The sequence below is a fragment of the Centroberyx affinis genome, unplaced genomic scaffold, assembly GCF_046629955.1.
Source record: "Centroberyx affinis isolate AG114_WGS23_722 - 3 ecotype Tasmania unplaced genomic scaffold, CSIRO-AGI_Caff_v1 ptg003531l_1, whole genome shotgun sequence".
NCBI lineage: Eukaryota > Metazoa > Chordata > Actinopteri > Beryciformes > Berycidae > Centroberyx > Centroberyx affinis.
In genome coordinates, this window is record NW_027281475.1 from 399,374 (window position 1) to 426,014 (window position 26,641).

Here is a 26,641-nt window from a genome sequence, read left to right on the forward strand (position 1 = left end):
TGAAACGGAAAAGGGAAAGCAAAATAACCAGATTCATTGATTTTACCAGAAAAAAGAATGAGTGTGAGTGTGAGGGCTAGTGGTTGTAGCCAGCCCTGTGTGTCCAAAATATGCTCATTTTGGTCCGCAGGAGTCTATTAGTGGCTATATATGTTGACTTTTTGTTGTTTTTGCTTCTGCTTTATCCTTACAAGTAGAAAGATCTGACCCTGTGGTTAGTCACTAACACATGAGCATGAAAGAGTCCTATCATATAGAGTATCACTGAACGGACCACCCAATAGTCACCTGTCATAAGGTATGGTACCATTTTACATCAGTAATAAACTATTAATGAGGTCAGTGGAAATAGAATAGAGTGCCAGTGGAAATGTCAGAGGAAGCTCACTGTTTAAAAGCTCTTTACATCTCTCACATCCCTTTGTCAGCAGTCAATGTGGGTCTCCACTTGAACACCAGGTCACTGTTAGACACATAAGTTATACATCTGTTGCTGCTACTTGTAACAAATATCTGATTGTTATTATACAATCAGGGACATATTTTGGTAAAAAGGGGAGTTGAGGGCGAAAGGGGAAGATGGTAACTTAGCCTGCATTCACTGGTGTTTATTTGAAATCATGTCATCTATATTGTGCCAGATATCAATTGGCCAATAAGAGAACAAAAAAAAAATACACTGCACAGAAAGTGTGAGACAATATCTTTTTTTTAAAATAGACAAAACAAAAATTAAAACATGTAAAAATAGAAACAATTAGTGACAAACACCATTAGAAAAGCAAATACAAACATTTAGTTAAAAAAACATAGAAGGTTACCATAGTAAAAAGGTTTTTTGCAGGTATTAATCAGGAGTTGATGTAATGGGAGATATCAATGCAGGATGGGTGACATTCCAAGACATTTACATTCATCTTCTTGTTAAACAGTATTGTAAAAGATTTGACCTCCTGCAGTTTAAGAGGTGCAAAAACAATGCTCCAACGCTGAGGAGAGAGGGATCCAGTTGAAGCAATACTTACTGCAAGATAACATGTTGATATCCATAGTTCAGCAGTGGTAGCTAAGTTATGTTCATGCCTCTGTAACTAATTGAATCTCTTTGTTTGAAGTGATATTTGATAAATGCATCAAATACCACGTCATTTTGTTCTTTAATCAGATTTAAAAGCATTATATATCATCTGCACATGAGCACAACTGCTCCACATCTTGAACTTCACACATCCAATCATTCTATGGAGGACAAATCAAACTTAGATGATGTTTCTCAACCATCAAGTCCTTGTCACTGTCACATTGTTATACTTTAACATTGTGTTGACTTTTAACCAACAGTCTGTGTAAAATTAATGCAAAATTAACAAAACAAAAATGGCTACAAAATGTTATGTCAATCATTGTATATGAATGTGAGATTTTACAGTATCCAGTTGTTTTCTAAGAATTAGAAAAGGTTATCACAGTTTCAGAAAGATAATGAGTTCATGCTAGTTCATGCTAGTTAAGATCCCATGTTTATCTGCTTTATTGCTGATTTTATTGGTTGTGGTTGTTGTTGCTCTTTGGTGGTTATGGCTTCGCTGCTCCTATCTGCCCCATCACTGCTGATCCTTGTAGCAGTAGACACCGTAAAGCTTTTGCTTCTTGTCCGGGAAGCCAACAAAGCGCACCGCGGCCTCCAAGGGGCTGCAGTTCTTGCGGGGCCTGGAGATCGGGTAGCGGACACTGGCATCAGCCAGCCAGCCGGCATCGCAGCGATCGTAGCCCTGAAGCTTCCAGGCGGAAAACATGTGGGCCACCTTGGCGATCTCAGCGCCATCATCTAGACATGCCTGCACCGCCTCGTCATAGGTTAGCCTGTCGGGCTGCACCAGCCAGTAGAAATGACCTGAGGGCAGAGAGAGGAAAACAGCTGGTCAGTAGAGGAATCTGATTAAAAGTTTGCTTGATGAAATGAGCCTAGTAGCCTAACTGAGTATATTTTGTGTATGGGCCTACTGAATCAAGCTATACATTCACAGATTTTAAACCTGCAATAAGCAATATCAGACCTTATAACCAATCCTGAAACTAACGTGTGCTATGTGGAGATTTCATTGAGACATAAAATTATATATCCACACACACGAGCCAGCTGTGTTGCTGTTTTCACCTCTTTTTTTTAAAAAGCTTTTTTAAAGCTTGTTCCTCGCTCCAGAACAAAGCTCCTCCAAGTCCATTCAGTAGCTTGAATTTTTTTTAAGCTAGCTTGGCACCTCCCTTGCTGTTTAAAAGTGGCCCTCACCCCTCCCATCCCTGAAGATTTTCTTGTGATGACAGAATCGATGAAGCGAGGAAGTTAATTGTGAAACTAGTAAACTTCTGTCAAAGCGAGACTGGTAACTGGCAACACTTCTCCGTAGGTACAGTTAGCTTAGCTATTAGCCTTTATGCATGGTGCTTTGCAATGTTTGTCCTTAGTAGGCCTCTATGGTGCAATGGCTTTGCTGTACTTTATTTACAAATATATTGTGGTTTCTGTCACCCTCTAGTGGTCAGAAGATTTTGCTTATTGCAACTTTAAACAAAACTATAAATTACCTCTGACAGCATTACTTTTTAAAAACAATGTCTAATACTATGCGGTTTCAGAAGAATGAATCAAATAAATAACTAATAGAGACAATAAACAAAAACAAATAAACAAACAAAACCCTCACCGTTGAATGCAGTAGCAAAGCAGAACACATCAAAGAGGCTGCTGGACTTGTTACGCTGGCCGTAGCTCCTGAGGCCGGCGTTGGAGTTGGCGCCGCCACAAGGCTCTCTGGGAACGTTGATAGGATACTGCACTGTGCCGTCACTCAGCCAGCCGGCGTTGCACCAGTCCAGGCCGCTCCTCCAGGCCTCGTACATCTGATCGAAGGAGGCAACCACAGCGCCCTGCTCCAGACAGGCCTGCTCAGCGTCGTGGAAGTTCAGGTTGTAGCGGCCCAGGCGGGGGAAGTATGGGAACACAACACCTGAGAGAGGCAGAGCAGGAGGAATTAATACAAACCTATGAGTCTGAATGGAGATCCACTCAGATTCACTCAAGCCAAACAACTTACATTAAAGTCTAGAGTACAACATTCTAAAACTCTGTGTTTATCATATGGATAATCAATACAGATAAATGAAAATATATGGGCTGTGCAAAATGAAGCAATTTCTGTATCAAATTATCAAGTCTTGTTGTCTGTGCAAAATGCTGGCTCTATGTTTTATATGCTCCTTTGTAGTGAGGCTCACACACTGAGCATCTTTGGTTTATATCCACTTATGATGCTGATCTAACACAATTCAGGCCTGCAGACAAATGAAGAATGTGTGTGGTCTTTGAGTCTGGTCCAGTCCGGTCTCTCCAGGGAAGCTGGCATGCGATGTCTTGGGTTTTATGTCAGTGAGAGTAGGCCTATTAGTCTTTCAGGTCCAGCGGCTCACAAGATGTCGACTGTTGTTGTCTCCAGAGAGGCCAGACTTTGCTAACTGATTCATTTTGTGCTTGTCTGCCTCTCTGCATGGAAGAAAGGATCATCTCATGCAAACTAGGTGTTAACTTCTGCTGCATTAAAAAAAATCCCAAATATTCCTCTCCAAGCTGTTTTAACGGCTTGCCTCCAACAATAAGAAGTGTGAAGTCAGAAAGAATGATTTAAAAATGCATCTACACAATAATACAAACTGGCTTTCATTTTTTTTGACAAATGCAGTCTCTATGGTGAATCATGTGCACTATAACATACAAATTATTATGAGCGAGGAATGCATATGTGACAGGTAGAGAGCACAGGTAGATCCCTGCCTTGTTTGTGTGACATTGGGCCTCATGCAGCAACATTCTCTTAAATTTCTCTTATATTTTCTCTTAATTTTCTGTTAAGAGAAAAAATAAGAGAAGTCAACTCCAGATGCGCCAAACGTTTTTAACCATCCAAATCTGCTCTTACCCAGGTGTGCTGAATGATGAATCCCACTTGATCATAAATTGGAGGCGCGTGGCCGATTGTTTGTTATTAGCATAGGTAACGCCCCCTAAACACCATATAAGGGCAGGTGTTGTGCCATGTGCAAATACTCTAGCACATGGCCAAGAATTAGAGAGGTGCTCTTGACAATCTGAAACAGCTCAGCAGCCATTCATCCGTCTCATCAAATAGATCTGTGCGATCTCTAAATATGCGTTCTCTGCGTAAGGCCTGGATGGCCAAAGCATCTAAGAGCAGTATGTAAGCCATTCAGAAGCTGAACACACACAATATCATCCAAGGGTTTTTATAGTCTTAATTGGGATCAATGGACCAACAGTATTTCTTTCGCCCATGAATTTAATAATCCAATCATTATAATTACTCTAAAACATCTAATAAACTAAATTTGATTATATGATATTCATGCGTTTTTTTATGTTCCTTAAATTTAAAACGTATGTTTCCTTGTGTTGGACAAACAATTTGTGGACTGTGAAAACGAGATGTTTTTTTCTTATCTTGGTAAGAGTGCTCTCGACCACTCGTAAAATTTTCTCTTACCTAAGAGAAGAGCAAAAATAAGAAAACATTGGTGAATCCCAGAAATCAATGGGTACTAACAAAATAAGAACAAATCGTGGATACGAACAAAAATACGTGAAAATTTGTTCGTATATCGCTTCCTGCATGAGGCCCATTGTTTGTGTGACCTCACATAGGATAATCAGGGAAGTCATTGGGCTAATTATCAGCCAATGGGTAGCATTAGACACACTTGAGTTTAATTTCCTCCTCATCATAGGGGGTGTATATAAGGCTTGAGATCAGCGAACCGGTTTGTGGTTGTGCTCTCGTGCTGTATTCCCCTGCGCTTGTTGCCTAAGGATAGCCTATATGCTAGAAGAGTGGTGTTGATAGCTAATTGGTTTATAACTATTTCACCAAGTAGTTCCCTTTATTCTAGGCTTGGGCAGCCTGGATCCTTATGACTCCCATTATTAGATTGGGACTGAATGGGAACCAAGGTAACCTGTGTTCTTATTTTTCTTTGTTTTAATGGTTTAATGCTGGCTGACTAATACTTTTCCTCAGATAGGGATGATCCAGCAAAGCCAAGTCCTGGCATTGCACCCCAGAGGAGTGTAGGAATTCCTGTGACTTTTGGTACAAGGTGGCGTTTGATGTGCCCAGAGGTATCTTCTTTTTGTTTAAGTTTGGTTCATTTTGTAATGGTCTGAAATCCAGACTATGGTAACTATTATTTGTATTTCTTTTCGTAGGTTACCGCCCTGCTGTTTTGCCTTAGTTATATTTATGGTTTAGTTTTTCCTTTTGTCTTAGGCGCCTGAGGTGGTCCGGCATTGCCACTTGTGTGGTGGTAGTGTGGAGCTACCTCTTGTCTGGTCTGGGAATACCTTTTTGAATTGTGTGTATTTGTTCATTTTGTTTAGATGACAAACCAGCTGTAGGTAACTGCCCTTGGTGGACCCTGAGGAGAGTGTGGCCGTGTTGACGGGGACTGGCAGCGTAGGGGGGCCCTTCCCTGAATCACTTGCATGCTATAGAGTTAAATTTGCACTAAACACCTTTTGCTCACCTTTTGCAGTGTGTGTGACCTGGACACAAACTGATGTGGTACGTTGTTGGCCTTGTCTGTTAAGAAGTCTTCCCCTGCCATCGGCCTCCTCCCTCAATTCTCCACTCCCCTTGGGTACGCAAATCCTCATTTATATAAGAAATTCTCTATTTTTGTACTTACCTATTTTAATATAACAATCTTAATAAAGGACATTTTTATATTGTTACAAATAAAGTAAAATAAACTATTTTTCCATAGCAGCTTCTGGCGTCCCTCATTCACAGGCTAACATTAAATAAATAAACTTTTTTTTGTGAGCTTGAAACTACGTCTGTTATAAATTTACCTGTACATTTCATAGAAAAGGAGTATTGCATAGAACATTTCCTGGGGTGCAATTCCCTAGGTGGCGTAGTTGGTAATTCAAGTTATCAAAGCCCCCTAGTTGGTAATTCAAGGTATCAAAGCCCCCAGTAAGCCTGGTTACACATGGGTTATCTTACAATCAGCAATGACATGACATTGAACAGACTTAACTGCAGGGATGTGTCCAGTGTTCATGATTCCCTCCTCAGATCCAGTGTTTTCATTGGTGTACTTAAGTTATCTGAATTTACAGTATTTGGTGATTTCTTAAATATTTCAACAGCTGTGTAAAATCAGCAGAAGGTGTTATAGTTCTTTAATGGATGGGATTTAATATAATTCAGTTCACACTTAATTCTATTGTCTAATATTACATGTGCGTGTCCAGCCTCCGCCAAGATTGATCCTTCACATGTGCAAAACCAGCAACAAAGGTGGGTGGGAACAGCCATTTGGTGCTGAGGAACACTGACATGCTGTAATGATTTACCACATAACCATGCAAGGTTTCAGAAATCTATGAATAAATAATCCTAATTTGCATGAAAAACAACTTTGAGGTTGTAGGCCTCTTTCTAAAAGGAAAACAAGATTTCATGATTATGCAAATATGGTGAGTAAGACGGAAGTTTGAGGAGATGGACCACAAAGATGGACAAAGTGTTTCACTTTACTGATGTTAAACAGTATTCAAATGTAATCATGACTAAATCATTACAACGGCTTGGATAAATCAACGCAAGCTGTCTGTTCTATTGTTTTCATCTTTCCATGAGAAATCAGAAAAAGGATGTTGATGTTTTCAATAAGAAATCAAAACATCCTTTAGAAAGACTTGTCAATGGTTAATTCTGAACCATGCATTTCTGCCAGACCTTTGCTGAAAGGACACAGTTGCATAAGAATAGAAGAATAAAAAGCCATATGGTCACAGCAGCAACAGAGGTTTATTTGGAATAAATATAAGATGATAGAAGAAATATAAGAAGCTGTAGTCTACACTGAGTGTCTTTAGTATTACAGTATATTGGTATATTCCTACATTGAGTGCAAAACACCACAGCAATGACCGCTGAGTTGAGGAGCCAAGTAGATATTAAAAAGGGAGGATTTACCGTCAATGTCTGCTCTACCCTGCACCTCCAAGGTAACCTCTTGGATGCTGTCGTCCATCCCGTTGATGACCTCACAGCGGTACCTCCCCATGTCATCCATGGAGACCTCATTTATTACCAATGACGCGTCTTCGTTGTCAGCCTCCTGCAGAAAGACGCGGTCCTCGAAGCTTCCGTAACTCTTCTTGTGGAATCCCATTGAAACCAGCACATCCTCATCCAGAGACACATCCTCTCCCAGCTTGGTCCATTTGACTCGCATGCCATTGCTACCAAAGGACATCATGCCTGAGCTGTGCTGGGGCCGGCAGGGCAGGGTGACATTGGAGCTGAGGTTGGCATAAACCGTCACTGGAAAAGAAGAGAACATGATATGGCATTGCTGAAGTTTGGTGAAAGACCAGACTGGGCTTATGATAATTAGATCCAGGCACTTTAGAGGTAACCAGGGATGTATTATGCAATTTACATAATTGAGAACTATGTTCTAGGCATTGACTCCAAAGATTGAATCAAGAAATTGTAGCATTGCTTGTGTGGTTGGCAAGTATAGATGCAACGTGAAGTACAAAGGCTGCCTGAGAAAATACCCATTCACCCGCTCTGTAAACATTCTCCATTCTCCATTTCATTCCCTGCTGTATGAAATCTATACTGTTTGTAAGAAGCTTCCAATCCCTATCATTTGGGCATGGCACTGTCCAGCATGTAACTGTTTCCACCACCAACCACTGCGGCAGGGGAAATACTGTATATTCAATGCATTTTGCACATAATTGCAGCAACACTTAGTTGCCAGTGTGGCAGTAAAATGTTCAGTCTTGCATTTGCACTGCCATCATCATAACTCATAATTTTCTAAAGGTTAAATTAACAGTATAGAAGAAGCTGTGCAATGGTCTGCAAACATTAGGCAACAAGCATTGTTGCAACAATGTTTCTGTAGTTGCAAGCGTGTCAGTGTTTCTATTCATGTAGTGATATCATGCGCACACACACACACACACACACACACACACACACACACACACACACACACACACACACACACACACACACACACACACACACAAACACACACACAGTCTCACAGTCTCTCTCTACACAAGCAAATATCATCAAAGTGGCCCAGGGGATCCTGTTTGGATTATTAGATTCAGCATTGGGCACCGGCCAGTCTCCAGCCCCTGGAGCCAATCATCTACATCTGTCTCCCACCAAAGTCTTCCTGCTATTGTCAGTTCTGGCACTTATAAACCTTTGGTTCCTCCGCATTAACCCTCAAAATTAAATGCTTATCTTTCATCCGCTCCATCTGATTTGTGTTAAATATGTGGGGCTGCCGGCCAATAGAGGGAAAAATCAGCAGATAACAAAATATGATATATCTAGCAGTTAAGAAAAAATGTGACAAATCTAAGATTTGCAAACAAAAGAGTTTTGGCTTTCAAATTAATGCCATCATCATTTTTTTTCTCTCTCTTATTTCCTGCTTGCCCTCCCTCCTTCCATCTCTCTATCCATTCCTCCTTTCTAACCAGGCCACCCTTTAACTCAACGAGGTAGGTCCTATTAGTGTCTCCACATGGGTTCCCACAACCTCCCTGACCTCCAGGTATGTTTAGGCTTCACAGAGTTTGTTTAGTTTGGGGTACCCCAACCAGCGAGGGGTTGCCTGTGCAGGGCAGTAATAAGCACCCGATAGATGGATGTACATGACCCCTGACCCCTGTCACCACAGGTTCAGCCTTAAGGCATCAACCCTGTAAGTGGAGCCAGAGGATCCACAGTTAGAACAGGACTTTTCCTTTAAGCATTGGTCATATACTGGTAATTAAGTAAATCATCTGTAGCTAAAATAAAAAGGTGAAAAAATTGTAGTAGAAATTATCTTCGACAAAAATTTGGGTAGTATGTGATAAACTGTTAAACTATGAAAAAGAGAGTTTATTTTCTTAAGTAATTCCCATCCATATGATCTAAGGCACTGGTTTATGTTGGAAAAGTCATAAGTAATCTTATGCAATTGCTGAATCCAAGGCCAGTGCTAAAACAAGAGTAGTTCCAGCCATGTCTCCTATTACTAAACACTTTAAACACACGTCAACCGTGTTGTGTTTCATATTCTTGGTCTTTCTGCTTACTCAGTATGGCCTATCTGTCTCTAAATCAATGCCCCCCTGTCTCTCTTTCCGCCTCTCGGGATGTTAACATCTGTCTGGAGGAGCCAAAGAACTACAACAAGAGACTCCCCCGGCCACACCAGAACCATGACTGGAATATTGTGCCATCGGCTCTTCAACAGGCAAAATGTTTCCCACATGGGCTATTACAGAGGCAGGAATTACTACGTGCTGCCTTCCGCTCCTATCAAACCACCACACACACACACACACACACACACATTGGAGTGACATTGAAACAACTCCTAATCTAATCAACCCCATGCCTCATCTGCCCCCATGCTTCCACTCTAAGCACCCAGCAGACCCGTGTCTGGACTTTGTACAATAGTGCTCAGATCATTAGTATTGAGCTCTCCTGCAGAAGGATTTCATTAGTAGAAGCGCTGCTGACAGAGCTAATCTACCCCTTCATTCCCACCTCGTGCCACTTTTCCACATTTTTCCACTCCTTTCATAAGGCTGCAAATCCTTCCATACGCCCGCAACCACTCGCCTCCATCACCACACCCGGTAGCCTTACTTGCATCTTGGCTGGTCAACAAGATACATGCCGTGGTATTTTTTGAGCCGGAAATTAGGAAACATAACTTCTGCCACTGCTAATAACAAAATTCTCAGAAAGCAGCACAGTGTTTAAGAGAGCTCTGGACGAGATTCCTCCTTCTCTGCTCTGTCACTTAGGAATGAGTCACGGCTTCACTGTGCCTCGTAAATTCTCTGCATGGGTAGCAGTTGCGTGAAGTTTGATTGGGACCTGAAGGATCCAGAGTGACTCAACTGCTCATCAAACGCCCTGGCGAAGGTGATGGTGACGTCAACACCAGCTCACCAGATGTGACGCCATTCCAGGATTTATGCCTAAAAATTTACAAATTTTACTCAGGAAGATAGGAGTGGATGGAATAAAGGGGCTCCTTGTACTGGGTTAGGCTTATGGAAACATTGCTCTGTCCAGAGGCACACAGCAGACACTGGATGTGGCTTGTAATCCTGAAACGTGAGACGGAAGAAGTGGATTGATTTAACATCACAAGGCCAACAGCTGAGAAAGGAATATAGACTTGAACACAGTATACATACTAACCCACAACGTCAGCCAACAGATACACACTATATACATCACTAAACAAAAGCAATAATAAAGAGGGACTTTTTGTGGCACTGAGATATTATAGATGTACTGGAGCGAAGATAATGATGCCTGAGAGAAAGAGAGAAAGCAAAAAAGAAAGACAGACAGGAGCGTTGAATGTAATTCCATACTCTGCCATGCTACTACAGTTACCAGCAGATATATGCCCCACAGGAGAATGCGGGCCAAACCAAGTGGGGTGCGCTGCACTCATAAAGCGACAGCCTGGTGTGTGTACTTAGCCTTTCGGGAAGAGAAGGAAGCCTTTCTTTTCTTTGTCTGTCATACGTCGCACCATATCTTATTTCTACAAGGCTGTCTCTCTCAGTTCAAAGGTGGTGCCTAATTGTCACATTTAAGGCTGAATTCACATGCTCCGCTCTGACAAAAAAACCGGCGGCTGCAGCGCTTTTCGGGAGCGGCCGCCTTTTGTGCGCCTTGCGGCCGCTTCCCGTTACTTTTAATGAGAAAAGGGCGCTGGCGGTTGGGGAAGAAACGCTATGTATGAATGCAGCCTAACATGTAAATGGGTTATTAAATCATTATCAACCATTTCCGTCTGAATACTTTGTGAAGATTGGAGCTGGGAACGAAAAAGAAAGCAAAGAAGTAAATGAACACGTGCATGACAATAAAAAAAAGCACTGCAGCTGCAGCCAAGACCCACTGCCTTTTTATGACCATGCACAATTCTCCCTCACTCTGTAAAAGGTTGTATTAGCAAGTGATTGAAACCATCTGCTTCTTTGTAACACTGAACTGTAAATTAACAACAACATTACAATGGTCCAAATCCACTCTGTGACCTATATATTCAGAATCTACAGGAGTCTAATTATGCAGTTTATACCCCTAAGCATAGTTTGCACTGTTTGTGGTCCTTGAGTCACTGAAGGAACAGGGATGCTGAATTAGCAAGTAAGCCTCGCCCAAATCTCTACTCTATCAAAGAGAAATCAGGAGTGTGTTAGAGCTGTCGCTGCATGTTTATATCTTGGTGTGGAAAACCACACCCTCTGACTGAGCAGCTAGGCATGGTGTGCTTTACAACATCCTACAGCTTTGCTCTGTTCTTCTGCTGGCCCGCTTGTGTCAATATGGAGAAGGAATTAACAAGCACAGCTGGGACAAGCACAGCAGGACAACTCCTACACACTAATTCCAATAAACTCTTTCCTGCTTTCTCACATGCATAACAGGCACAAACACAGAGAAAAGAATGTGTGCGTGCATGTGCATGTGTGGGTGTGTGTGTGTGTGTGTGTCTGTGTGTGTGTGTGTGTGTGTGTATGTGTAGCACACATGGGTTTACACATGCATTAGCCAACACACACACACACCGCACATGGCTGCAGTACTACCATAATGGCTGTCACCAGAGCCATTTGAAACATTTCACTCCAAGCACCATAAGATATACAATATATCTCGCCAAACACGGCTCCATCCGTGTCTCATGTCTAGCCTAAACACATTTTCAGCCCCAGCCTATTTCCAGCCAAGCCCCTTTTCCCACCCAGCCCTAGCAACCAGCCCAAACCCCAGTAACCAACACCCACAGTAAGCATTAGAGTTAACAGACTATTACCTCACAGGGAAAGGCAGAGTCATTTGGCTGCCGTTCAGCACGGGGCTCTATACATTCTGCTGTGGGCCGTTAATCTTCACTCTGCCCCTGTCAGGCTGCCTGTTAGTGTGGCGGATTTCCAAAAGCTCCCAGTGCCAGGGTGAGTCAGTAGGTAAAGACAGGCAACGCCCCGGGAACAGCCACAGAATACATTGAGGCTTCCCATATGACCAATATAAAGCTACACTGTATGGAACAACAGCCCTGAGTTGGCCTGAGCCGATACTCTGACATAATGGAGCTGTGTGAGGTCATGCACACACACATGCACATACGCGCGCACACACACACACACACACACACACACACACGCACACGCGCACACGCACACGCACACGCACACGCACACGCACACACACACACGCATGCACACACACACACACACACACACACACACAACTATGACATCACTGGCCAACGGGAGCAATCTCAATGTTTGGATAAAAGAGCATCATCTCCTCCCAGTGTGAAACTATTCCCCCAATAGACAATTTATTTCCTCCTGTCTTGGAAGAGAGAGTCGAGACTTCCCTAATTTGACATCTACTGAGTCAGCTTGAGGGATTGCTGAAAATGCATCAAATATCACCCAATACATATAAACACCAGACACCAGCTTCAAGCCAGCAATAGCCAATTTTTCTCTAACCACAGCAGTAGACCCATTATTTCATAGCTTGCAGTTACAGTAACCATCTGAGTGTCATACTGTAGACAGGTGTAAATTTGAATTATAACAGCTACATGATGTAGGGCAGGTGCTCTCTGATTACACTTCTTTCCACGTTTTCATTTTTGCTCTCCCACAACAAGAAGGAAAGAGCAAAGGGTTTTACCTATGAGTTATTTTAGCACTTCGATTTAATTCTACATTAAAAAAGGGGGGGAAACATGCTAGCCCAGTTTCAGCCACTGAGACAACTGTGACCTATTTCAGGAGCAGAACCAGTGGTGTGGGCAGTAAGCCTCTGTGAATGACAGGGTGATTTATTCAGCAGCCAGTCTGTGGGGTGGTGGTCCGTATGCAGCAAGTCAATGAGTCAGTGGTGAGGCACACTGTGTATGTTACCCCAGAGACGACTCTGTTACCTACCGCTACAATGACCCTGTTGTTACACAAGCCTGTGCTGTGGTACCACTTTGCTCAGGACCCTCACACAGCTCATCCGTGCGTCCATACACCAACACACTCACACGTGCACAAAATCCACACACACACACACACACACACACACACGCATTCACCAAGGAGGCAGAGACAAGTTGAGGTCACACAGAACATTGTGAACTTTCACAGACACACACTCACACACACATGTATAGACATCAACACTTAATTCATACAATTTTTATCTTACCTGATAGTGGCGGGGGAGTGCTCTGGGCCTCACTGTACACACTGCTGGCCAGGGTCAAGGAGAGTAGAGTGAAGCAAAGCAGACTCATCATTTTCTCTTTTTCTTTTTTTTCACACCAAGGGCCCTCTTGACTGAAAATATAGATTAAAAAGGCAAAAAAAAAAGTTGCACTGAGTTTCTAAGTTGCAAATGTTTCAGGAGAGCTGAATGTTTTCTTGTATTATTTTTTCTTCTCTTTTAATTTTTATTCATCTATCTGTCCCTCTTTCTCTCTGTCTCTGTGCAGCAGCTGCCTATGGTGCTACTGGAAAGTTTGGGCTCCTCAGAGGTCCAGACAAGTGCCTTTTATTGTAGCCTAGTGTGGCTCAGACCACTCCCCCTCCCCTCACCCCATCACCATGCACAGCTCTATACCGGCTTCCCTTTGCCACATTATTTATGAACAGCTCACTGCTCTCCCTAGGGAAAATTAAGGATATGGTACAACTCCAGGCAATTAACCTGCAGAGAAGTGGCCCTACATATTGACTTTATATATATTAGACGAAACTTTAATAATCCCCGTTGGGAATTCGACACCTGCAAAAATGACACAGCATAACATCGGTTATTGAAATTGATCAGATATACATTTATCCCCATTGGAACCGGATGAAGCTATAAGCAAAACGCATAGTAGATATGATCTTAAAATAAAAAGATAATTTTGCATCAAGTCCACTGTTGGCGCATTTGATATATTCATCCGGCTTTGACTCTTCATTCCCTTCATTTGTTTTAGTAATCTCTTGACTGTGCTTCAATTCCAAAGATACAATTGAATGTTTACAATTGAAATCCTGTTGTAGTCTAACTCAAACTCTCTAAAGGACCTAAACAACTTAAATGGAATAGAGTGGGGATGCTGTATGTTAAATAGCTGTATATTGGGTGTATAGAGCCTCCCCCCGACCTGTGATAAAAGTGACGTCTACCCACTTTGCAGTCCCGTTGGTTGAAATTTTCAGAAATTTCTGATGCCAGACTTAAATGTAACCTGGTCACAAAAATGTACACAGTAAATCTGCCTACAAGTCCTTTTATTTCTTCGTTCCCCCTCTACTTTACACTCTTTCCTTTGTCAGTTTTACTCTATATATATAGCAAATGCCTCTTGTGTCTTGCCTCTTTCATCTATTTCTAGCATTTGAAGTTCCTACAGTTAAAAAGGTCTATAACTGACAAGATAAGAGACCAAGCCAGATAATACCCACTCCCCTCAAGAGGTTTCCACATTTAAACACTATCTCCACATTTCCCTCTGTATTGATTCTATGGCTGGGCAGAGGCAGCAGAGCAGCTCTAGGGAGGCAGGAGGTAGGTTTGCGACCAGCCATGAGCAGGGGGCCTGTGTGGTCTCCCCTAAACGTTTTCTCAGCCGTCCAGTTTGTCCTTGAAAGACGACAAGACTGGGTGTGGAGGAACATGCTGCAGATGCTGCTCTGTACCACTCCATCACCGGAGTTGTTACAGCTGGAGAAACCCAAACTCTTTCCTGTCTGTCTCTCTCTCTTTTTTTCTTTCTTTCTCTCTTTCCCTGTCACTCAATCTTTCTTTCCCTCTCTCCCCCTATTCTGCCCAGTCACTCTTTCCTTCAAACCCAACAGAGAGAGAGAGAAACTGACAACACCTCTGCCACTGACGATGCGGTGGGCTTCCTTTGTATATTCTAAAGTCCCAGCTTGCCCTGGGCACATCCTCTCTACCCCAACCCTGGATCCCCAAATCCTCTGGAGATCTAAGGAACTGTTATATAAGTCTGCCATAGGCCCAACACACAGGGGGAAATTATAAACACACACGCCCCCAGTCCCAGTCTGAGAGTGCAGAGACTCCTGACACTGACTGTGAGCTCAAGCCAGAGCTGCAGTCACCTACCGTGGCAGCATCTGTGACATGCTCTGAGAATATCAGGGGCAACGCAGTCGCCGTCGCAGAGATTTGCTACACGACAGCAAGCATTTCCTGTACTGAAGCTTCCCTATTAGAGAGAAATGCTCTAAAAAACCACCAGTTATTTTTGTATTTTTAAACTGCCAGAAGGCACAAAGAATAGTCTAGCAACCAGTTGTTTGAGAGAGAGGAATCGTCTGGCAAACATATGTTTGAAAGAAAAGAGGTTTGTGTTACAATGTGCCTATTCAGTCCCACTTAACAAATAAAAAAAGAATAGGTTGCAGCAGCTTTGACAGCGCTAATGCAGGATAGACGCAGGATGCATGCATGATGGGTGGATGATACATACCACCATAATCAACAGAAGTGTCACTTGGCTTAGTGTGGGTTCCCAATCTTTCAATGGATATCAAAGCCACATTATGAAAAATTTACACTGTAAATTTGTGGGTGATCAAAAGAGTCACATTTGGGAGGGCTTGGCAGTTCACATGAGAACTGCAGTGCTGCTGTAGGCTAGGAGACGCTGCAGAGCTTGATGTAATCACTGTGTTATTTGAACTCAATGTACAAATTACGTTCTCCGCTCATGAAAAATAACTCATGATTGCTGTAATTATCACCTGCATGAAGGGAAACACTGACACTAATGACAGGACTAATTCATGGATGTTAGCAGATAGGGAGGGAGGGGGAGGGAGAGTGAGAGTGAGAGAGAGAGAGAGAGAGAGAGAGAGAGAGAGAGAGAGAGAGAGAGAGAGAGAGAGAGAGACCTTTGGCAATCACAGCAGTCTTGCTTTGGCAGCTCATGTTTTAAATCAGCCTTTCATATTCGCATATCACCTTCCACTTCCCTTCCTGATGTATTTCATTTAACAATCATTTCTGTTTTCATTTATATTTTTTCTTTTCAATTTTGTGACACTTTTGGAATGTATGGAAAACCTCCGTCAGTTTACACATCTCATCTGGAGAAGCCAAGCAAAAGATTGCTGACCATAGGTTCTTCTTATGTAATGGAAGTCCTTGCACTGTCTGGAGAACTTCATCAATGATGACTTGGCCAAAAGGAGACTTGGCTGAGAAAGTTTGAAAGTAACCATAAATAAATAAACTAAAAAGTCCAATGGAAAACCCATGTGTGTTCCACATATTGTAACATACAAAATGAGTAATGTCAAGTAAGATCCAATGCTGCAAAATGCATACAATTGTCAAACAAATAGAACTAAGCCTATGCAGCTATTCCAAACTGACTGCCAAAAACAATCTGGGAGAAAAGCCTTAAAAATACATCAGCAATGTCCTGCTTGACCCCACTACTTCTTCTACCCTTTATGAGAGACCAAAGGGTTAATTCACAAGTTAATGCACAGTCAATTCAGCTACTAAGTCAAGAATGACAAAAGGCCCTGATTTAATATACAGGACTGTGCGGTTAGTGACGAGAAGTGGACCAAGGAAAACACACTTCAACTCACCTCAGTTCCTGCTGCAAAAGAAGCAACTATGGAAAGTAGTAATCCGCATTTTGACAAATGGGACAGCTATCTAAGTTCCTGTGTTGGCACTTGGTTTATCGGTCAGTTAATACGGGACATGTCACGTGAGCGGGCATGTGTGTAACCATGTTTGCATCTGCGTTGGTATTGTATAATCCTGCGCATCTGTATACTTGTGAGAGTGTGTGTGTGGGAGTACTGAACATGCTGGCCCGTATAGATGTAGATTGAATGTCTGGAGGCTAAAAGGATTTGGAGTCCCACCCAGAGACGCATTCACGAGTCTCCTGCGTCAGAGCCAAGTCTGAGCGCATTCGCAGCTGGCTCTCTGCAGGCTGAGCTTCCTGCTCTTGGCAAGGTGGTACGATTCCAGTTAACATATAGCAGCTCTCTGGGTCCCAGCCATCAGTTGCATGGGGGCAAGACGACAAGCAGCATCCGGAGGGGCGCTGTCTGGAACCCATGGGAGCCTCTTACATAAACGTACCCACGAGGCTGAACAGGAAAAGGTCATAGCTGAACAAGGAGAGGTTATCCTGTGTTAGCCACATTGGCGTTAGGCACCGCCAAACATGTGTTCCTCATCATCCTCACCGATACAACATGTGATGGGGCTGGGGGAACATCTCTAAAGATGACGCGGGGAAAATGTTCTCTTTGCTTCTGGTAATGTGAGGCAGGGAAAGAAACAAAGTGGCGAGAGGCACTTTGAATGGTCTGGGTGGGATGAGAAAACGATTGTGCTGAATAGGAACATACGTGAGCAGAGCAGCTCTGACGCCATACAGCTGGTGTGTCATGGTTTCAGCCCCTTCAGATCAGATCAGGGAGGAACAAAAATGTTTTGTTTTGCCGCCTTATCATCGACATGCTCTGTCATCAGATCCTGATTAGAGATGGCTCGACACATGGTGGGCTTCTCTTGGCAACCCTGACTGCTCCGTGTGCCATCTGTGTGCGCTGTCTGAATGATGTCCAGGGTGGCAGAGGCAGCAGCATAGCAGAAAAGTGCTTGGTCGGTGCCAGCTCCTTGTCAGTACACATCACTTCAATGGCAGTGACTGCTTTGGATTAACATTTGATCCATCTGCTTGATTTGAGATGGAAACACACAAACCACAACACCATATAACAGTTATGAAACCAATGAACATAGTGTCTCATATGATTCCATGTCTGGGACACGGTGCCAAAGTACAGTGAAATGAAAATGTGATTAAAGGATCAAAAACAGACAAAATATACCCTGACATTTACTTTATCAGATGTCTGATTCATGTCACTGGGACTTGGTTAACCCCTACAACATTATTTTCAAGTGTCTTGGGAATTTATGTTTGATTCCTTCTCAAATGTCATTTCTGATGTTTTTGATCTGTTTCCTATCTCTGCTGCCTTTGCTGTCTTTCCATCGGACTCATCAATACCCAATTACTTTGCAGACTGGGTAACATTTGATACTCCACTGCTCCAAAGCATATGATCTTAATTGAAAACATAGGTCGACCAACCCACTTTTGCTGGATAGAGGATCGTCTTTTTCATGAAACTGAGAGAAATAAAGTTTTCCAACCCTGAATCAATCCCCATGCTGAACCAATAGATTCAGGTTAAGCTCTTGAAAACTTTCCCAAATAATGTTATCTTTGTCTGGAAATTTGACACAGCATTTAGGCATATTGATGCACCACATAAAAACTGGGGTGCACACCTTGGACCTCTTCAGCTCTTGAGGGGATGGTATGAATATTTAAAAATTGCTGTGTCACAAGCAGTCATTTGTTTCTGCCTCTGCCTCTGCCTCTGTCTCTGTCTCTCTCTCTTTCTCTTTCTCTCTCTCTCTCTTTCCCTCTTCTTTTCTCTCGTCTTCTTCAGGGTTCTTCTTTCACTTGGCTGCTGAGCCTTCTTGCCGGGGGGCATGTGGGAGTATGGCTCCATGTTAACCACAGCTGTTGGCCACTCTGACTGAGGACTGTGGGAGTCGCCACAATAACTGTTGAAGGAGAACACAACTTGAGCAAACACACCAGTACAGTAAATCATGGTTTCACCATCGGGTGCCTGGCTATTGGCAAGCAGACAACATTTATTGTTTGACAGAGCTGATACAATACATTTATTGTATCAATATGGATCACTATGGAAAACATGTGTGATGACTTTATTCAATATAGCCATAGCTGTTTAAAAAACTGAATCTTGATGCAAGCCACCTCAAACCGCTTTAGAAATAGCCTGAGCTATGTGCTAGAATATTTTTTTTGCTGCCATTTTTCTTACAAATAGACTGCTGATGATCCAGATGGCTTGTAATGGAAATCATTAGTCTTTAACTTTTCTTAAAACGTCATTTGTTGTAAAACCTTCACTAGTGAGGGTTTGCTGCAGCATTCTGTTGCACAAGTTGTCGGCAGGCACACACCCACCCACACACACCCACACACACACACACACACACACACACACACACACACACCCACACACACACCCACGCACACACACACACACACACACACACAGCTGGGGCAAAATCGAGACATTGAGAGTACCTTAGTAGGGCATGACTCAGACCAGCATGCAGTCAGTGATGCATCATAAAACAAACGATCCATGGTTTAAATGCATAGTGGGGTATAATTGGTAGCTGTAACTGGGTTCATTTGACCTGTGTTTGGGTTGAGCTAATGCAGTCTGGGTAGCCACAACATATTGAGTAACACATTGAGTTTGCCATGTTAGAGCCAGCCAAGGCACTGATGTAAGCACACACACACTCCCCATCATTTCCAGGCACTGGGAAAGAGGAAAGGATGAGGAAGTGGTCATCTCCTTTATGCATAAATGCTGCTTAATTGTGTCAGCATGAAGACAGATATGCCTGTGTTCAGGCTACAGGCTACAGAATTCACTGGCATGGAACAATCAAATACATTTTTTCCCCTCTTTATCCTCTTTCAGTTGCTTTTAAAACAAATAGATGAGCTTAAACCAATTATGTCTCATTATGTATTTTGAATGGAAAGCTGTAAATTCCTTACTCATGGATTAGGGTAAAGATAAAGGGGTGTGCGATGGAATTAAAGTGTGTTGTCAAAGCCCATACAGTACATTTCTGTTTAGATTGTCTGGGAGGCATTTACAGACCACATTGGCACAGCTAGAGAATTTACTGTTGCCTCAGTCATGAGTTGGTTTGGCAGAGACATCATTTATGGGAAACCAATGTACTTTCAGTTTACTTCTGGTAAAACTGTTAACATCACAAGTGTGTAGTGTGTCACCTTCCAACTATTTGTGTGGCCTCCCTCTGCTCTGTGGGTTACTTTTCTTCAGTATTACTCATCCTTACATAAAAGTTGCTTTTATGAATCATTAGCAAGGCCTTCTGAAATATCTCAGACTACTGGATACCTTGTGCAGCTCAAGGGACACATTTCGGAAAATAACATTTGTGTGGTTCTCTCCTGTTGGTGTTACAGTAAGATAGATGGGATATGGACCCTTAAGCAGTTGCTACGTTGGTCTGGGGCCTGCAGGAGACATCTAATCCTTTACCCCAAAACATATCCAAAAGATTTTATCATACAGGTAGAGACGGAAGAGAAAAAAACACAGCATACAACACATTTTTAACTCAGTTTCCTTGTTTCAGTGTGAAATCATTATCACCCCATTTATTGTATTTAAAGAGATCCGAGATTGGAGCTGAACTACGAGAGAAACATTGAGTTTTGGAAATTACTTCTTCTCAGGCATGGGGTTAATAATGTGGTTGGACTCAAGCTTCGGCTGATGAAAAATCGGCATCAAATGACAATGTAGATATTAAGAGTTGAAGTTTAAGGGGATGGATTGGGTGGATTCATGGCAAATTATTGCACCCATACCGATTTAATGAATAGCCCAGGAGCCCAGACGAAGCCAACTTTAAAGCCACATGTGCTTTTCATTCATGACTGATTTAAGGAGCCATAAAAAGTCATACAATCCATTCAGACTTCAGGGTCCCAACCGGAGCTTCGGCCAAGGACATGGGGTGGGGTCAGTCAGCCACCTGGCATTGTAAACAAAAGACAGATATCAACTTCAATCACTTCTCTAGCATGATGTTTACATTTCAGTTGAAATCAATCAACATTATGGCTCTCCTGAAAGTGAGTAAACCAGCACAACGCGGAGATGTCGAGCAGTATGTTTCCAATCGAAAAAAAAGTGGGCTTTTGCATTAACTTACAGATTGGAAACAGATGGTGTTCAAACTCCAAGTAGAGCTTGATCAAAACTTTATGATGCTTTGAAAAACGAACCTGACTTGAGGGATCACACATGATTAATATATCAGGAGCTGGACACTTCAGTCAGTGTCTGTCAGTGAACCAGCAGATCTTTAGATTTAGAGGAATCATGTCATAGCACAGCTGGATGGATGGGCCCTGGTGTGTGGCCAGATGCAGAACACAGATAAAGAGAGTGTGTGTGTGTGTGTGTTTGTGTGAGAAAGAGTGAGAGAGAGAGAGAGAGAGAGAGAGAGAGAGAGAGAGAGAGAGAGAGAGAGAGAGAGGGAGAGAGAGTGAGTGAGTGAGAAGCCAGTACTATAGTAAAGTTATACCATATGCTAGTCGAGGCCAAGACGTATCCATTTGAGTACTGGTGGGGGAAAAAACAGCCCAATGCAAAGATTTCAGCAAGTGAAAACTGGAGAAATTACGTTCTTATCGTTCTTATCACCAGAGTTGTGGTACAGAATGAAAAATAACTTCAAGACAAATTGTGAGATTTGTTTGAAGGCCTGCACTGAACAGAGAATAGTAATTACTCCAGAGCAGTTCCTTCATTCATAATCGATTAAACATAAAACCCATTTAGAGAGCCAAAACATAGCAAAACTAATGAGTAGCGACCCACTGTTTCCTGATGAAGACTGCCTCTGCAGATGTTCACAACGTTCTCTCACTTATTAGTATTCATATAAAGCTCATTGTTTCAATCAAAGCAAAATAAATTGCATAGCAAATCAAGAAATAGCTCCAAGAGCATTGACTTGTAACACATATGAAATGGAGGCAGGTAAACTAAAACAATAGACTAAAATTAAATGTCATTACGTATTTTGATTTTCAGGGATATGATGGAGTTCATTGGCCAAACAACTTTCTGATCACAGAACTTTCCACTTAAAGTAAAAGGCTAGCAATGTAAATGTCCCTGTAAAATATGAGCACTCAAATTTCTGCTCCTGAGCAGCTTGTCAAAGACCAACTGACATTATATTAGATTAGATTAGTTTAGATTAAATCAGAATGAATGTTAATGATCTATCTGGGGAGATTGGGTTGCTACAGCCACAGATACATCAAAGAAAATAGGATATAAATAAGACATATGACAAACATAAACATGACAAAAACACAATAACAAAACATATGAAAATAAAAAAATAAAACACATCTGAATACAGCATATATCCAGAATATGCATTAGTCAGGTGTGTGTTGTATCACAATAACAGGTGTACAGATGGCCAATATGCACAGAAAAACATTTGTTACAAAATATCCAATTTATCAAATATATTCAGTTTACAGATGTAGATAACATAACATGCATATTTGTGTATGTGTGTATTACGAGCTGTTTCCATATGAAAACTCCATATGAAATTGGAGGTACCATATTGTATGAATGAAGTGGCAGGAAGTGGAAGTTAAAAGTTGTTGGTCAGAAACATAAGAAACTTTTTCCTTGACCATCAGTAACATTTTTCTTGACAGGAAAACCCTTTTTTTTTTTCTTCTTCTTCTTTTTTTAAGAATAGCAAACTCTTTTAAGGCCTTCACAAAACATAAATTTTGATCAAGCCTGTTGAACAGTGCTCCTTACAGTTACAGGCGGTGTGTCCCTGTCTCTTTCATATATTATTTGAATGGTTAGAGTCCAATTTAGGATGTTAGCAAATGTGCATAAAGTTAAGTTGGAAAGTTAGAGTCATTACAGCCTTCACCCTCCTGAGAAAGGCTAATTTCTATTTAACATACTGTAGATTAGGTTGAGATGAAAGGTTAGTTAAAGTTGCAGAGGACTGAGTTGGAAGGCAATTGGATTAAATTGCACACAGCTCTGTTGCAAGGCTATTGGTTTAAGTTACACGGCGTGAAATTACAAGGTAGTCTGTTTAAGTTCAATACAGTTGAGTTACATTGCATTTGTGAGGTTATGGGACAGTCAGAGACACTTATGTCAAAGGAGTTTGGAGCATTTATTGCAACACATGGTTATAAAGTTGTATTTGGCTCTGCTCTTGAGGATGCTCCCCAATGAATCCAAGCAGCATGCATGACATTCTGCAGCGAGCACAATTACCCCCCGATATGTTAAAACCATAACATACAACCAGACATAATTCAGAGATAGCTTGTACAACATCCTGCGTACAGACAATCGCAGGAGGAGGCTGGGGAGGTGGAGGGAGTTTTGCAGCAACCTGGTCTATAGCAGCAGTGGCATGAATGAACAGTGAGCTGTCAGATTATAAAGACCGCCTCATTGACTTTGAATATGTTTGGTGATTGATAGTCAGTTGATACTGATCAGCTGGTGTGTTGTTTGGATGGGACAGTTGATAGCCGATCAGCTGATGGTGTGCACAACTTCAGTTCTGCCTGATCTAACACAGTGCTCCATTTAGGGCTAAAATGGACTGAACTATGGTAGATTTGGGCTTATCGTGTGGTGTTGAGATGTCACTACTTTGTTGGTGTAACTGGCAATTGACCCATTTCTTGGGAATTTTGGATCTGTATTAATAAGTGGATGTATAGCAATACTGGAACCAATAAGCAATGCAGGTCAATGTTGGTTTTCATAGCAGTAGAGGGAGATGCATTCTATTAATGTCTTTTGAGTCCCTGAATTTCTTTCTTTACATACATACCAAAGTAATTGGAAAATAATTATTAACTTTAATCTTATTATTGCCAATAAGCATGATCAACTGCTAATAAACATTGTAAATTCTGACAATGCTGACATTAATATTGTTTGGCAACATTATGTACATTATTGAAAATTTACATTTAAAGGTTTAGCCAAAATGATTTGGCAGCACAACACAATCCCATGCAAATGAGCACCACCCTCTCCCCTCAACACACACGCACACACACGCGCGCACACACACACACACACACACACACATACACACACACACTCACTCTCCTTTTCACAGAGGATCCTTTGTGTAACAGGAAGCAGTGAGAAAAGAGAAGAAAACGGAGAGGAATGAATTTGTTCCGTCCTCTTCTCTTCTTGGTCCTCCTGAACGGATCGCTGTTTGAGAGGGAAGAGCCTTTGGATGGACTGGTGATTATGAACTCTATTAATCCCTCAACATCATCGGAGCAGTAATTACAGCTAGTCTCTCTTTCTCCCGCTGTCTCTGTATCTCTCTTTCTAGCTTTCTCTCTTCCTCTCTCTGTCCCTCTCTCCCCCTCTCTCTCTCTCCAGCTTCAATCAGATGTCTCTTTACATTCACATGCAAGCCTGAAGGGCAACATGGATCACAGGCTCCATCGTCTTTACCCGAAACCATTTACAGCCTCATCGCTTTCTTCCAGGAATGAGGTACAAGTAAAAATCAGACACAGAAACAGCTATGCATTCACGATGAGCCATCTATTAAGAATGACAGACACATATGAACAGGGAATGAATGAGAGGACAAGGAGGAGAAGAAAAACCTGAAAACCAAAGATTATTAAAAACACTCTATAGCTCAAACATAGTTTCTCTCATTATTGGTTTTATAGCAAGGCTGGAGCATTTCCCAGCATCTAAAGGGGCGCACTTTCAGGGGGAGGGGTGAGAGGGGGCACATGGCCTGGAGTGTTGTACTCACGGCAGAATCTGAGTGGCTGTGATCACACTCCAAGGTTGATGGTTTTAGGTCAATGATTCATAGAGCCTTTGACGTATGTTACATTATATGATAGCCCCACTGCTTGGCGGGGCCCAAACAAACTATAAAGTGGTCATAAACAATTTTGAAGTAGCCTATTAACGCTCATGTGATTCAACAAAAGAATAATCATTCAACTTTTACAAGGGTGCCTTAAGGCAAGTTAACAGCATTTTAACCCCCCCCCACGCCCATGTGTATAGCCCATCAGGGGTTGGGGCTGATTATTTTTTGTGGACATTAACCCCTGAATTTCCTTAGTGTTTGGCTGCAGATATAAACCTTGTATCAGTGGGTTTACTAAACAACATATATCTTCCTTCTTCCTTGTTTTCTCAGTGCTGCCGCTCTGTCAATACTGTTTCAATAGACGTGCCCTGAAGCAGTCCCAGAGCAGGGAATGGGAGTGGGGGTGGGGGTGGGGTTTGGGGAGTGGAGGTTTGAGGACCACCCTATAACTCTAAAGTGCCAGCAGAGGCAGGACGGCCACCCGGAAAACCTCAAATGGGTTCAGGGACAGTGTTATGGTACAGTGCCCAGCTGTTGCTATTTTCCACTGAGGTCCCCAAGACTCTCAACAACTGAAGAAACATGTGGGTTTAACGGAGACTTTTGTTGGATTGAGGCTCGTTATCTGTTCTCCTGTGATCTGTAGCAGTGACATAACTTACTGCATAATGTTCCTTTGTTTCCTGACATAATGCAACAATTTAAAAATAGCTCGGTCTAACGGAATTGACTCCCTTATGTTTTCTGCCAGCTCTAAAATCACAGTTGGACCAATCAGTGCAAAGTTCAGGGTATGTTCTTTCTGACAAGAAAGAGACATTTTTCCCAAAGTGTAATGAAATAAAAAGCACGGTACACTGTAAAAGATTTACTGTAGAATTTACAGTAAGTTACTGGCAAAAAAGTTGCCAATAAACTACAGTAAAATCACTGGTATTTGCTGTAAAAAATATTTACAGTATATTACAGTATACCAATTTACAGTGTATTGTAAGTAAATTACAATATATATATATTTTTTTTACAATAACATTGTATTGAACTTGTAATCCAGTTTACAGCATTTTTTTTGTAATCTACTTGAATTACTGTAGTTACCTGGCAACTAGAGTTGCCAATAAAGTCTTAATATTTTTACAATGAGAAGTTGGAAAATGTATTAATTACAGTAGTAGCCAGTCAAATAATCTTTATCAATAAACCGCTGTAAATCCAAATAGCTTTTGCATTGCATTAGATTCTCTTCACAAATCAACCAATAAAACCAACATCAGAGGTCCTACAAAGTCACATTTTTATTAAAATTGACAAAATGCAACGCACAAAGGCATCAGCACGTTTAGCCTGAGATAGAGATCTATTCATGAACAAGGTGACATGAATTGGGATAATGACATGAACTTGGAACATTTGTATACCTTTCAGCCACCTAATGGAATTGCTTATCCAAATCACCTACTGTAAATACAACTTGGTCTTCATCTCGCTGGAAATTACACTGACGAATATTATCACATTAAATTGTTTAAGGTAGATGAACAAAGTGTCATTAAACAACAGTACAATAATGGCTTCTTCTACTTTTTTTGGACTCTATTAAAGTCACCAATTGTTCTCAGAAATCCAAACATAAGGACATAAGCAAAGGTGGTAGTGACAGAGATAAACAAACATTTCTGTAACTAGTCACATTCACACATAGCACACAAGCATGGGTGGGAAAACCTGAATGTCCATAAGGCACAAGCATGTTTCAAAAGAGAAACCTCTTATGTGGTTTCTCTTTGCATATTATATGCAAGACTTACATGCAGAGCCATTCAAAGTCCATTAATCATCTGAGGAGTGTACACACATGAGAGTTGATTGCGTTGTTCTTCTTC

The 26,641-nt window shown here is 41.8% G+C and overlaps 1 protein-coding gene across 2 annotated transcripts; it reads right to left on the bottom strand.

Annotated features, from left to right (window-relative positions):
- Positions 1-592: 592 nt before the first annotated feature.
- LOC139661463 (hyaluronan and proteoglycan link protein 1-like) lies at positions 593-13,625 on the bottom strand. 2 transcript variants are annotated; one of them, XM_071539900.1, is made up of 4 exons: positions 13,380-13,625; positions 7,056-7,406; positions 2,706-3,008; positions 593-1,894 (listed from the first exon to the last, which is right to left on the bottom strand). In XM_071539900.1, exons 1-4 carry the CDS (start codon positions 13,447-13,449, stop codon positions 1,605-1,607), a joined length of 1,014 nt encoding a protein of 337 aa, XP_071396001.1. In that variant the 5' UTR covers positions 13,450-13,625; the 3' UTR covers positions 593-1,604. The 2 variants fall into 2 exon arrangements, with proteins under 2 accessions (XP_071396001.1, XP_071396000.1); XM_071539899.1 differs by having other exon boundaries at positions 13,359-13,625.
- Positions 13,626-26,641: the final 13,016 nt, after the last annotated feature.

Coding starts and splice junctions, on each gene's coding strand:
- LOC139661463 (XM_071539899.1), bottom strand. CDS start 13,449: ATGATGAGTCTGCTTTGCTTCACTCTACTCTCCTTGACCCTGGCCAGC. Junction 3,009..7,055: donor GGGTAGAGCAGACATTGACG/GTAAATCCTCCC, acceptor TGCCTCTCTCAG/GTGTTGTGTTCCCATACTTC. Junction 1,895..2,705: donor CTTTGCTACTGCATTCAACG/GTGAGGGTTTTG, acceptor CTCTGCCCTCAG/GTCATTTCTACTGGCTGGTG.